Source organism: Salmo salar, chromosome ssa17 (assembly GCF_905237065.1).
Source record: "Salmo salar chromosome ssa17, Ssal_v3.1, whole genome shotgun sequence".
Classification (NCBI taxonomy): domain Eukaryota; kingdom Metazoa; phylum Chordata; class Actinopteri; order Salmoniformes; family Salmonidae; genus Salmo; species Salmo salar.
Genome location: NC_059458.1, coordinates 28233790 through 28246163, shown reverse-complemented (window position 1 = coordinate 28246163; position 12374 = coordinate 28233790). Strand labels below are relative to the sequence as shown.

Below are 12374 nucleotides of genomic sequence, written 5' to 3'. Positions count from 1 at the left end.
TGGAGTGAAAACCTACAGGACGGTAGCTCTCCAGGAACAGGGTTGGAGAGCCCTGTTCTTACTCCCATGGGCTGATGTATAACCTTTTCTCACGACTGAGCTGAGCACACCATGTCCTCTTGTATTGTTACCTGGGCATTTTGATCATTTCTAAAGGATAGACAAGCAAATCTATTTAAATGACAAAATGACTAGTTAGATGGCAGCTTTGTTTCTTTTGTTTACAACTTGTTATTTCTGTTTATATATTTATCTTTTTAATGCTACATATTTGTTGTTCTACTGCCGGTGGTGTGGACAGTCTTTTCTCTCTCCACCGCCCCGCCTGCAGGTGAAGTTCACCAGCAACGTGAAGCTGTCAGAAGCAGGCGGGGGAGCGGGGGGCGTGGAGTACGGCCGGGACGAGGAGGAGAATTTCTTCAAGCGGCTCGGTAAATGGCGGTCTGGCAGGCGGAACCCATCCAAGCTTCACCACACAGAAGAGAAAGATGGTAGACCCCCGGGGTGTCCCCTATCACCCCCCGCCCGCTCGCCCCCTCACCCCGCCCGCCTCTCTGTGTGTATGTGCCTGATTGTCCTGTTCCGTCCGTAGTCTGTCCATGGTCTGTCCGTTGGCCTGTCCTGTGCGTCCAGTGCTCTGTACACTCTCTGCCGCCATCTTTCATGCTAGTGGTGTTTGTATGTATTTGTCGGCCATTGCCTGTGCAAGCCCCTGGCAGATTGAGGGGGAGACCCCTAGCCCTATACATGATGCCCTAGACTCATACATGATGCCCTAGACTCATACATGATGCTCTTGACTCATACATGATGCCCTAGACTCATACATGATGCCCTAGACTCATACATGATGCACTAGACTGATACATGATGCACTAGACTCATACATGATGCCCTAGACTCATACATGATGCCCTAGACTCATACATGATGCCCTAGACTCATACATGATTCCCTAGACTCATACATGATACCCTAGACTGATACATGATGCCCTAGACTCATACATGATGCCCTAGACTCATACATGATGCCCTAGACTCATACATGATACCATAGACTGATACATGATGCCCTAGACTCATACATGATGCCCTAGACTCATACATGATGCCCTAGACTCATACATGATGCCCTAGACTCATACATGATGCCCTAGACTGATACATGATGCCCTAGGCTCATACATGATGCCCTAGGCTCATACATGATGCCCTAAGCTCATACATGATGCCCTAGGCTCATACATGATGCCCTAGACTGATACATGATGCCCTAGACTGATACATGATGCCCTAGGCTCATACATGATGCCCTAGGCTCATACATGATGCCCTAAGCTCATACATGATGCCCTAGGCTCATACATGATGCCCTAGGCTCATATATGATGCCCTAGACTCATGCATGATTCCCTAGACTCATACATGATACCCTAGACTGATACATGATGCCCTAGACTCATACATGATGCCCTAGGCTCATACATGATACCCTAGACTGATACATGATGCCCTAGGCTCATACATGATGCCCTAGGCTCATACATGATGCCCTAGACTCATAAATTATGCCCTAGACTCATACATGATAGCCTAGACTAAAACATGATGCCCTAGACTCATACATGATGCCCTAGACTAATACATGATACCCTAGACTGATACATGATGCCCTAGACTGATACATGATGCCCTAGACTCATACATGATGCCCTAGACTAAAACATGATACCCTAGACTGATACATGATGCCCTAGACTGATACATGATGCCCTAGACTGATACATGATGCCCTAGACTGATACATGATGCCCTAGACTCATACATGATAGCCTAGACTCAAACATGATGCCCTAGACTCATACATGATACCCTAGACTGATACATGATGCCCTAGACTGATACATGATGCCCTAGACTGATACATGATACCCTAGACTCATACATGATGCCCTAGGCTCATACATGATGCCCTAGGCTCATACATGATGCCCTAGACTGATACATGATACCCTAGACTCATACATGATGCTCTAGACTCATACATGATACCCTAGACTCATACATGATACCCTAGACTGATACATGATACCCTAGGCTCATACATGATGCCCTAGGCTCATACATGATGCCCTAGACTGATACATGATGCCCTAGACTGATACATGATGCCCTAGACTGATACATGATGCCCTAGACTCATACATGATGCCCTAGACTCATACATGATAGCCTAGACTCATACATGATACCCTAGACTGATACATGATGCCCTAGACTGATACATGATGCCCTAGACTGATACATGATACCCTAGACTCATACATGATGCCCTAGGCTCATACATGATGCCCTAGGCTCATACATGATGCCCTAGACTGATACATGATGCCCTAGACTGATACATGATACCCTAGACTCATACATGATGCTCTAGACTCATACATGATACCCTAGACTCATACATGATACCCTAGACTGATACATGATACCCTAGGCTCATACATGATGCCCTAGGCTCATACATGATGCCCTAGGCTCATACATGATGCCCTAGACTCATACATGATAACCTAGACTCATACATGATACCCTAACGTGGGAACATCTCCAGAAGGTATAGTAACCATCAGCTTTTTAAGCAAATGCCCATCTTTTAGCTCACTGGACAGTCCCTTGTCACCTCTGCCCAGTGCCCACACCGACAGGCCCTTATTATAACCCATTGGGTGTTTTTTGTCCCCGGGGTCTGTTCCATCCCTGTTTAATGGCAGCCATGTTGAGCTCTTCTCCTGGCCAGAGGAAGCTCCATGGTCCTTCTGCTAGCACGGCACAATCTAGCCATATACGGACACCTCCATGTCCTCCAATGTCCCCATGGATATGAGAGACAGGTAAAGGGACCAGGAGAAGGAGAGAGAGAGGGACAAGACAGGTAGAGGGACCAGGAGAAGGAGGGAGAGATGGACAAGACAGGTAGAGGGACAGAGAGAAGGAGGGAGAGAGGGACAAGACAGGTAGAGGGACCAGGAGAAGGAGGGAGAGAGGGACAAGACAGGTAGAGGGGACCAGGGAGAAGGAGGGAAATAGGGACAAGACAGGTAGAGGGAGAAGGAGGGAGAGAGGGACAAGACAGGTAGAGGGACAGGGAGAAGGAGGGAGAGAGGGACAAGACAGGGAAGAGGAGAGGGGGATAGACGAGGGGTAGAGAGTGGGACTTTAAACACAACATGTGGGGCACATGGTGCTGTAACTGTCTTGTCTTCGTTGAACCACTTATCCCATTATGGATAGAAACCCACAAAATCAAGAAATATTACCATGAAGAGTTACAACAAAGTCATCATATTTGTTGAATGTTGCACATTTCCTAGCTTAATGACCGTATGTCCATCTTTCTCTCCAGCTTCGTTTGTTAAGTGGCTCGATGGTGCTTTTCATTCAATGGATTCAAACATGACCTAATCATGCTATGTTCTATGGGCAGTCTGTTCTCTCGTTCTTTTGTGTGATCATGTTGCTATATGGGTGTGTCATTCATGCCAGCACTCGCAAAGATAATGCCCAGAGCCCTGAGTTTTTCCTGGTTAGATCAGATGGTCAGAAAAACCTCCAGGCTCTAGTTATGCTGTAGAATAGAGGTCCAGGCCCCAGATGGCCCTAGTTTGCCCTACTCACCTCTTTTTTTCTGTTACTGCTGTTTCTCTGTCTCTCTGTTCTCCCCCATCACTTCCTCCCTCCCCCTTCCTCTTGCTCTCTCTCTCTTCTCCTCCTATCCTCCTATCCCTCCCCTCCTCCTTCCCCTCCCTTTTCCTCCGCTCCCTCCTCCCTCTCTATCTATTGCTGTTCTCCCCCTATCCCTCCCTCCCCTCTCCCTCCTCTCTTTCTCTTTCTCTCCTCTACCCTTCCCCATCCTTCCCATACCTCATCTCCCCTCCCCCTCTCTCTCTTCCGCTCCCTTCCTCCTCCACCAGGGCCCCAGGGGTTCCAGGAGCGCCTGGCAGCCAGCCAGGAAGCCATGAAGAACAAGAACGTGGTGAACCTGGCCGCCATCCGCCAGGGCATGAAACGCTTCCAGTTCCTGTTGAACTGCTGCGAGCCAGGCACCATCCCTGACGCATCCATCCTGGCCGCTGCGCTCGACCTGGTCAGTTACACTGTAGTCTCAGGGTGGAGTTAAATCAAACCGGTCATGTGAATGTTTACACATTGTCTTTGTTTAATTCAGTGTTTTTCAATCCTGTCCTCTGGATTCCCCAGCCTTCCCACATATTTCATCTGTTCCAATACTAGCACATCTTATTCAATGAATCAATGATCAATCAACTGCTGTATACTCCTGTGAGGGGAGTCTACCAGGTAGTAATAAGCATTTTTTACTAGACTCGACCGTTCTGGAATGTTATTTGACAGAGGGAAATATTTGTAAATATTGCAATATGGGATTGATTGAAATAAGATTTCAGTGATCTGACTGGACATTATTGTACTTCCTGGTGTCTGACAGGAAGCTCCCGTGGTTGCCAGAGCCTCCCTGTTCCTGGAGTGCGCCCGCTTTGTCCATCGTTGTAACCGTGGCAACTGGCCCGAGTGGATGAAGGGTCACCACGTTAACATCACCAAGCGGGGTCTTTCTCGGGGACGCTCGCCCGTGGTGGGAAACAAGAGGAACCAGAAGCTCCAGTGGAATGCAGCCAAGCACTTCTGTCAATGGGGAGATGTGAGTGACCTTCTGATGGGATGACCAACTATCAAATGATTCTACTGACCGAGATTGTGTATGAAGATAGGCGCTAATAGTGTGTGTGTGTGTGTGTGTGTGTGTGTGCGTGTGGGCGTGTCTCTGGCCTTCCTCTCCCAGGCCATTGGTACGCGTCTCAGTGAGCTGTGCCACTCAGACAGCGAGAGTCCTGCCAACATCCTGGGTTTCATCTACGACGAGGAGACCAAGCGAAGATTGAGAAAGGAGGACGAGGAGGAGGACTACTTAGACGACAGTAAGCCATAGAAAAGGAAAAGTCACTTTAAAGGGAAATATGGTTCACAGAAGAATCTTGTTAATTTGTATTTTGACTAAACTATCCCTTTAAATTAGCATAATAAGCAAATCCCCAAAGAAACCTGTCATTTTAAGCTAGAGATATGTGTTTTTGTCCATTCAATCCACCACATCCGCCAATGTTGCACTTCCACATCTGCCGTCAGACCATGAGGCATCCCGAAAATTGGTCTATAACGTCTGAACGGTTTGGAAAGACGAGACTCTCACGAACAAGATGGTGATCTCAGTTTTACTCTATGACCCCCACAAGCTTCTTTGGACTCATCTGAAGTCGGTACAGCCGATCTGCCAACTTCTGTAGCGTCCGAACAGTTTGGTCTACACACTATGACCCCTCTGTGGAAATAATACGTACATGGCGGTTGTTTTGCTGCCCTCACAAGACTTGTCTGGAGGTCCCCTGGTACCAGTTGAAAATATGAATGGAGGTATACTGTATATGGAGACTGTTTAGTGCCAAAACAATGTTCAGATATAGGACAGATACTTCAGAACCAGCTTCCTTTAGATTTTTTGGGGGGGACTATCTGTTGTTCCATGTAGTGAATCTGTTATTCAATGGGCTAATAGCAGTAAGGCCAAATAAAAACGTTCATCAAATAATTGTTTTCTATATTTTTTTATACTTCAAGGGGTCTTAGATACTTGGTATGACCTTCTTAAAACAATTCCATATAGCTTAGTAGAACCTCCCCTCTTCGACTCTTATGGGTTAAGCCACATTTTGACCCAAAATATCCATCCCCAGATACAGTCAACCCAACAAAATGTGGCTGTCCTTTCGCTCTCAAGATGGCCGCCTGCCAGTTGCTGCTGGAGATCACCACGTTCCTCAGAGAGACATTCCCCTGCCTCCCCCGGCCACGCACAGAGCCCCAAGTGGTCAGTAGGAGAACTTCACTTACTTGACACTTACTCACTACTCTAATGCAATCATATCGCTATAAATCAATTGGTGTGTGTGTGTGTGTTCGCGCATATTTGTGTGTCTGTCTGTTCGTATATGTCTGTCCGTGTGGGTGTGTCCATGTGTTTGTGTGCGTGTCTGTCCGTGTATGTATGTCTGCGTTGTGTGTGTTTGTAGGATTTGGAGAGCTGTCGATTGAGGCTGGACCCTGAGCTGAGTCAGCACCGTTATGAGAGGAAGATCAGCTTTGCCGGTATCCTAGACGACGAGGACGGCCACGACTCTCTGAACAGCAGCAGCCACACACTCAAGTCGGACACGGCCTGCGACGACAAGAAGGCCCAGGAGCCTCTGGGTAGTTGAGTTGTGCTAAGTTGGCCGTGTCATAAGGGTCCCTGTCAGATGAAAATCTCTAGAACAGAAACTTTTCAGGAAATTGAAAAAACGGCCATATTTTCTCATTAAGAAACTTCAAAAGCTATAAATACATGTTTTTGGTTATAGTAAAAAAAATGTTGGGTGTGGTGTATTTTTTTGAGGGGAAAACAGCTAACTTCCTGCAAAAAAAAAAAAAAAAGTATAATGCTATTCTACATATTTTGTCATGAGGTTATGAGAAATTGTTTCTATCTGTTAGCTAATTTCCTGCAATTCTGCACATTTTGTTATCATATGCTATCTGGGGGGCCCACAACCTCCCCCAAACCCCCAAAAATGGGTTGTGTGCCCCATGGAGGTTGGTGGCCCCAGGGCACATGCCCTACGTGTCCGTTCGGTAATCCGGCCCTGTATATGTGTGCCTTGTATAAAGTGTTACCAAGATATTTTAAACCCAGTGTATGGGAAGTATGGGACTTCATGAACCCAGTGAGATTGCGGACTAACCTTTTGAATTCTGCCCGTCCAGCTCCCATCAGGAAGAATCGTGCCGGGGGCTCTCGCCTGCTGCAGATCAAGGGGGCCAGGAGTTTCAGGGTGAAGAAGGGGGGCTCTCTGTCTTCCATCCGCCGGGCCGGCAGCCTGAAGAGCACCAAGATGTCCCGCCAAGACTCAGAGTCAGAGAACGAGGAGGGACTGCTGTCCCAGAGCAGGGACACTGTCACTGATATAGGTAACAACACAGTAACCACTGATCTCAGATTCCCAACCCCATATCCGAACCTTGACCATTAGGTGGGTGAATAAGATCTGATCTGGTGACAACTTCTACTGCCACCCATACATAGATCTAAACTAATAGATCATCTGATCTATTCTAATCACAGATGTAGGCACCCTAAACCCGATATAGTGCACTACTTTTGGCCAGAGCCCTATGGAGCCCTATTTGCCTACTACTCAGTCATAGTAGTCACCTGTCATTTAACAAATCTGTATCAAAAGGTGATGGATAGCATTTATTGTCATCTGTCCCCTTTGGGTAGTTAACTCAATGACGAACTATGTTTGTTTGATGGGAGATGCAAATTATCGGATTTCCACGAGGAGTGTCAATGAAGTAAACTGATACAGTACTGTTGTGTGTTGTGACATCACAGGAAGTCCATGGAGCACCAGTGAACCCAGTATTGAGCCAGAGGGTTCAGGAGGCACCGGCGGAGGAGAGGACAACTACCACCGTAACATGTCCTGGCTACATGTAGGTGCTGTGTGTGTGTGTGTGTATGCGTACTTTTACGTGCGTACCTACATTCGTGCATTCAACTTAGCATACTTGTTTGTGACCTGTACAGTGCATTCAAATCAAATCAAAGTTTATTTGTCACGTGCGCCGAATACAACAGGCTTATTGAGGTAGTATGTACATGTAGGTATGGTTAAAGTGACTATGCATATATGATGAACAGAGAGTAGCAGTAGCGTAAAAGAGGGGTTGGCGGGTGGTGGGACACAATGCAGATAGCCCGGTTAGCCAATGTGCGGGAGCACTGGTTGGTCGGGCCAATTGAGGTACTATGTGCATGAATGTATAGTTAAAGTGACTATGATATGATAAACAGAGAGTAGCAGCAGCGTAAAAGAAGGGTTGAGGGGGGCACACAATGCAAATAGTCCGGGTAACCATTTGGTTACCTGTTCAGGAGTCTTATGGCTTGGGGGTAAAAACTGTTGAGAAGCCTTTTTGTCCTAGACTTGGCACTCCGGTACCGCTTGCCATGCGGTAGTAGAGAGAACATTCTATGACTGGGGTGGCTGGGGTCTTTGACAATTTTCAGGGCCTTCCTCTGACACCGCCTGGTGTAGAGGTCCTGGATGGCAGGCAGCTTTGCCCCAGTGATGTACTGGGCCGTACGCACTACCCTCTGAAGTGCCTTGCGGTCGGAGGCTGAGCAATTGCCGTACCAGGCAGTGATGCAACCGGTCAGGATGCTCTTGATGTTGCAGCTGTAGAACCTTTTGAGGATCTCAGGACCCATGCCAAATCTTTTTAGTTTCCTGAGGGGGAATAGGCTTTGTCGTGCCCTCTTCACGACTGTCTTGGTGTGTTTGGACCATTCTAATTTGCTGTTGATGTGGACACCAAGAAATTTGAAGCTCTCAATCTGCTCCACTACAGCCCCATCGATGAGAATGGGGACGTGCTCGGTGCTCCTTTTCCTGTAGTCCACAATCATCTCCTTAGTCTTGATTACGTTGAGGGAGAGGTTATTCTTGCACCACCCGGCCAGGTCTCTGACCTCCTCCCTATAGGCTGTCTCGTCGTTGTCGGTGATCAGGCCTACCACTGTTGTGTCGTCAGCAAACTTAATGATGGTGTTGAAGTCGTGCCTGGCCATGCAGTCGTGGGTGAACAAGGAGTACAGGAGGGGACTGAGCACGCACCCCTGGGGAGCTCCTGTGTTGAGGATCAGCGTGGCAGATGTGTTGCTGCCTACCCTCACCACCTGGGGGTGGCCCGTCAGGAAGTCCAGGATCCAGTTGCAGAGGGAGATGTTTAGTCCCAGGCTCCTTAGCTTAGTGATGAGCTTTGAGGGTACTAGGGTGTTGAACGCTGAGCTGTAGTCAATGAATAACATTCTCACATAGGTGTTGCTTTTGTCCAGGTGGGAAAGGGCAGTGTGGAGTGCAATAGAGATTGCATCATCTGTGGATCTGTTTGGGCGGTATGCAAATTGGAGTGGGTCTTGAGTTTCTGGGATAATGGTGTTGATGTGAGCCATTACCAGCCTTTCAAAGCACTTCATGGGTACGGACGTGAGTGCTACGGGTCTGTAGTCATTTAGGATGGTTGCCTTTGTGTTCTTGGGCACAGGGACTATGGTGGTCTGCTTGAAGCATGTTGGTATTACAGACTCAATCAGGGACATGTTGAAAATGTCAGTGAAGACATCTGCCAGTTGGTCAGCACATGCCGGAGCACACGTCCTGGTAATCCGTCTGGCCCCGCAGCCTTGTGAATGTTGACCTGTTTAAAGGTCTTACTCACGTCGGCTACGGAGAGCGTGATCACACAGTCGTCCGGAACAGCTGGTGCTCTCATGCATGCCTCAGTGTTGCTTGCCTCGAAGCGAGCATAGAAGTGATTTAGCTCGTCTGGTAGGCTTGTGTCACTGGGCAGCTCGTGGCTGTGCTTCACCTGCATACACACGCTATAAAGCTAGCACATTGCCCTCATCAACCCCATTCACCTGACCTCACACGCTATAAAGCTAGCACAATGCCCTCATCAAGCCCATTCACCTGACCACACACGCTTTAAAGCTAGCACATTTGCCCTCATCAAGCACATTCACCTGACCTCACACGCTATAAAGCTAGCACATTGCCCTCATCAAGCCCATTCACCTGACCACACACGCTTTAAAGCTAGCACATTGCCCTCATCAAACACATTCACCTGACCACACATGCTATAAAGCTAGCACATTGCCCTCATCAACCCCATTCACCTGACCACACATGCTATAAAGCTAGCACATTGCCCTCATCAAGCCCATTCACCTGACCACACATGCTATAAAGCTAGCACATTGCCCTCATCAAGCCCATTCACCTGACCACACATGCTATAAAGCTAGCACATTGCACTCATCAAGCCCATTCACCTGACCACACATGCTATAAAGCTAGCACATTGCCCTCATCAAGCCCATTCATCCTGTATAACTGTTGCTCTCTCTGTGGTCTTCCTCTGTAGATCATGATTCTGCTGTGCAACCAGCAAAGTTTCATCTGTACCCACATGGAGTTCTGCCACCCACGCTGCTACCAGCACCACAGCCGCTCCTGTGCCCGCCTGGTGCGTGCCATCAAGCTGCTCTACGGGGAGACAGTGGACAGCCTGAGAGAAGACAGTGCAGGGAACATCAGTAGCCGGTCCAAGAAAAACAAGGAGGTGGGTGCAGAGAAGAGTGGACTGAAATGTATTGAAGTGATGCGATATGGAGTGGTGTGAATTTAAATGTATTGAAGTGATGTGATATGGAGTGGTGTGAATTTAAATGTATTGATGTGATATGGAGTGGTGTGAATTTAAATGTATTGAAGTGATTTGGAGTGAATTGGAATGTTTATTTTTTATTTAACCTATATCTAACTAGGCAAGTCAGTTAAGAACACATTCTTATTTACAATGACGGCCTACCAGAAGGCAAAAGGCCCCCTGCGGGGACAGGGGCCTGGGATTAAAAATAAAAATAAAATATAGGTCAAAACACACATCACGATAAGAGAGACACCACAACACTACATAAAGAGAGACCTACAAGATAACAACATAGCATGGCAGCAACACATGACAACATAGCATGGTAGCAACACAACATGACAAGACAACAACATGGTAGCAACACAACATGGCAGCAGCACATGTATTGAAGTGATGTGATGTGGAGTGGTTTGATGATACTGTAACTGAAGTGACTTGTATTTTCCAATGTCTTCCTCTCTTTGTGTCTCCAGTGGTCAGACAAGTCATGTCTGAGGACCCCGTCTATGAAGAGACGCCCCAAAGACTCCAACACCGAGGGCAAGAAGGACACGGGCATGCTCAAGTACATCCGCAACCAGGTGCCCACCTACAGCCCTCATGCCAACACATGCCCTGATAGCCATAGCATGTGCCAGAGCGTCTGTCTGTCCGTCTGTCTGTTTGGTAGTCTGTCTATCCGTCCGTCAGCCTGTGTGTTTCTCTGTCCATCAGCCTGTCTGTCTGTCTGTCAGCCTGTCTGTCTGTCCGTCCGTCTGTCTGAAGCAGCGTGTCAACAGATGCCACTGTGTCACCACATGCTTGTTTATCTAGACCAAGATGCCAACCACATGCCAAGATGTCCTCACCCCACGCCCACACGCTTCTGCCCACTCAAACACATAATCTCTAATTCTACTACTGAAGTAGCATGCTTACTCGCTACGGCCCTCTCAGCTAACTCAAATATATTGCAGAACCATGCAATACCATACTAATACAAGCTATAGGCCTACAGCAGCAATGGTATGTCCACTAGCATGCTAATGCTAACCCTGGCTGTCTGTGGTCTATGGCCTTTCCCTTCAGGTGATGAGCCTGTCTCTGGCCCCTCTGTCCCTAGCATGCTGTACAAGCTATACGCCCATACTAGCAATGCTATCAGATCTCCACCAGCATGCTAATGCTAACCCTTGCTTGCTGTGGTCTCTCCCCTCAGGTGATGAGCCTGTCCCCAGCTCCTCTGTCACTGCTGATCAAGGCGGCGCCCATCCTGACAGAGGACATGTACGCGGACGTCCAGCCTGCAGCCTGGGAGCTCCTGCTGAGTGTGGACGAGCATATGGCTGCCGCTGCAGGTGACTACAGAGAACTGTGGGTGACTGTCATGGATAGCAGGGTTTCTGTTTTAAAAATGTATCTTTAATGTCAGTAAACTAGAGTTATTCCAAGCCTATTCTGGTGAGATATTCTGGGCTCCACTCCAAACTCTGAATCTGTGCTCACTGCTTTGCCTCCAGTCTAAAGATAAATGGAAGAGTTTAAAATGTAGTATTTTTTTTTTGTCACCACATCTTTCTGTCTCTCTACTCTCTCTCTCTCTCTCTCTCTTTCTCTCTCTCTCTCTCTCTCTCTCTTTTTCCCTCTCACTCTCTCTCTCACTCACACTGTATATATCTGTCCTTCCCCACTTTCTCTCTCACCCCGCCTCACTTTACCTCTCTCTCTCTAACCCCCGTCCTCTCACCACTCCCCAGCTGCCATGTTCTTGCTGTGTGCGGTGAAGGTGCCCGACGCAGTGACAGAGATGATGATGGCTGAGTTCCAGCACGCTGAGGCGAGCCAGCGCATCAACTCGGTGTTCAAGTTCTACACGCTGTGGCGCTTCCGCTACCAGGTGTGGCCGCGCATGGAGGAGGGTGCCCAGCAGATCTTCAAGGTGAACCGCAGCCTCTAATACAACAACTGTTAGTCAAAATGAGGAGTTGACAACAG

The 12374-nt window shown here is 48.0% G+C and overlaps 1 protein-coding gene across 1 annotated transcript in view; it reads left to right on the top strand.

The window, feature by feature from the left end:
- The window catches only part of LOC106592906 (protein unc-80 homolog), a 110324-nt gene that overhangs the window by 48926 nt on the left and 49024 nt on the right, over positions 1-12374 (top strand). Inside the window, exons 22-33 of the mRNA XM_045700398.1 lie at positions 332-491; positions 3977-4149; positions 4510-4722; positions 4864-4999; positions 5813-5946; positions 6149-6326; positions 6879-7082; positions 7510-7610; positions 10110-10307; positions 10874-10981; positions 11599-11737; positions 12137-12318. Coding sequence (XP_045556354.1) covers positions 332-491; positions 3977-4149; positions 4510-4722; positions 4864-4999; positions 5813-5946; positions 6149-6326; positions 6879-7082; positions 7510-7610; positions 10110-10307; positions 10874-10981; positions 11599-11737; positions 12137-12318 — 1926 coding nt within the window. The remainder of the gene's footprint in view (positions 1-331; positions 492-3976; positions 4150-4509; positions 4723-4863; positions 5000-5812; positions 5947-6148; positions 6327-6878; positions 7083-7509; positions 7611-10109; positions 10308-10873; positions 10982-11598; positions 11738-12136; positions 12319-12374) is intronic.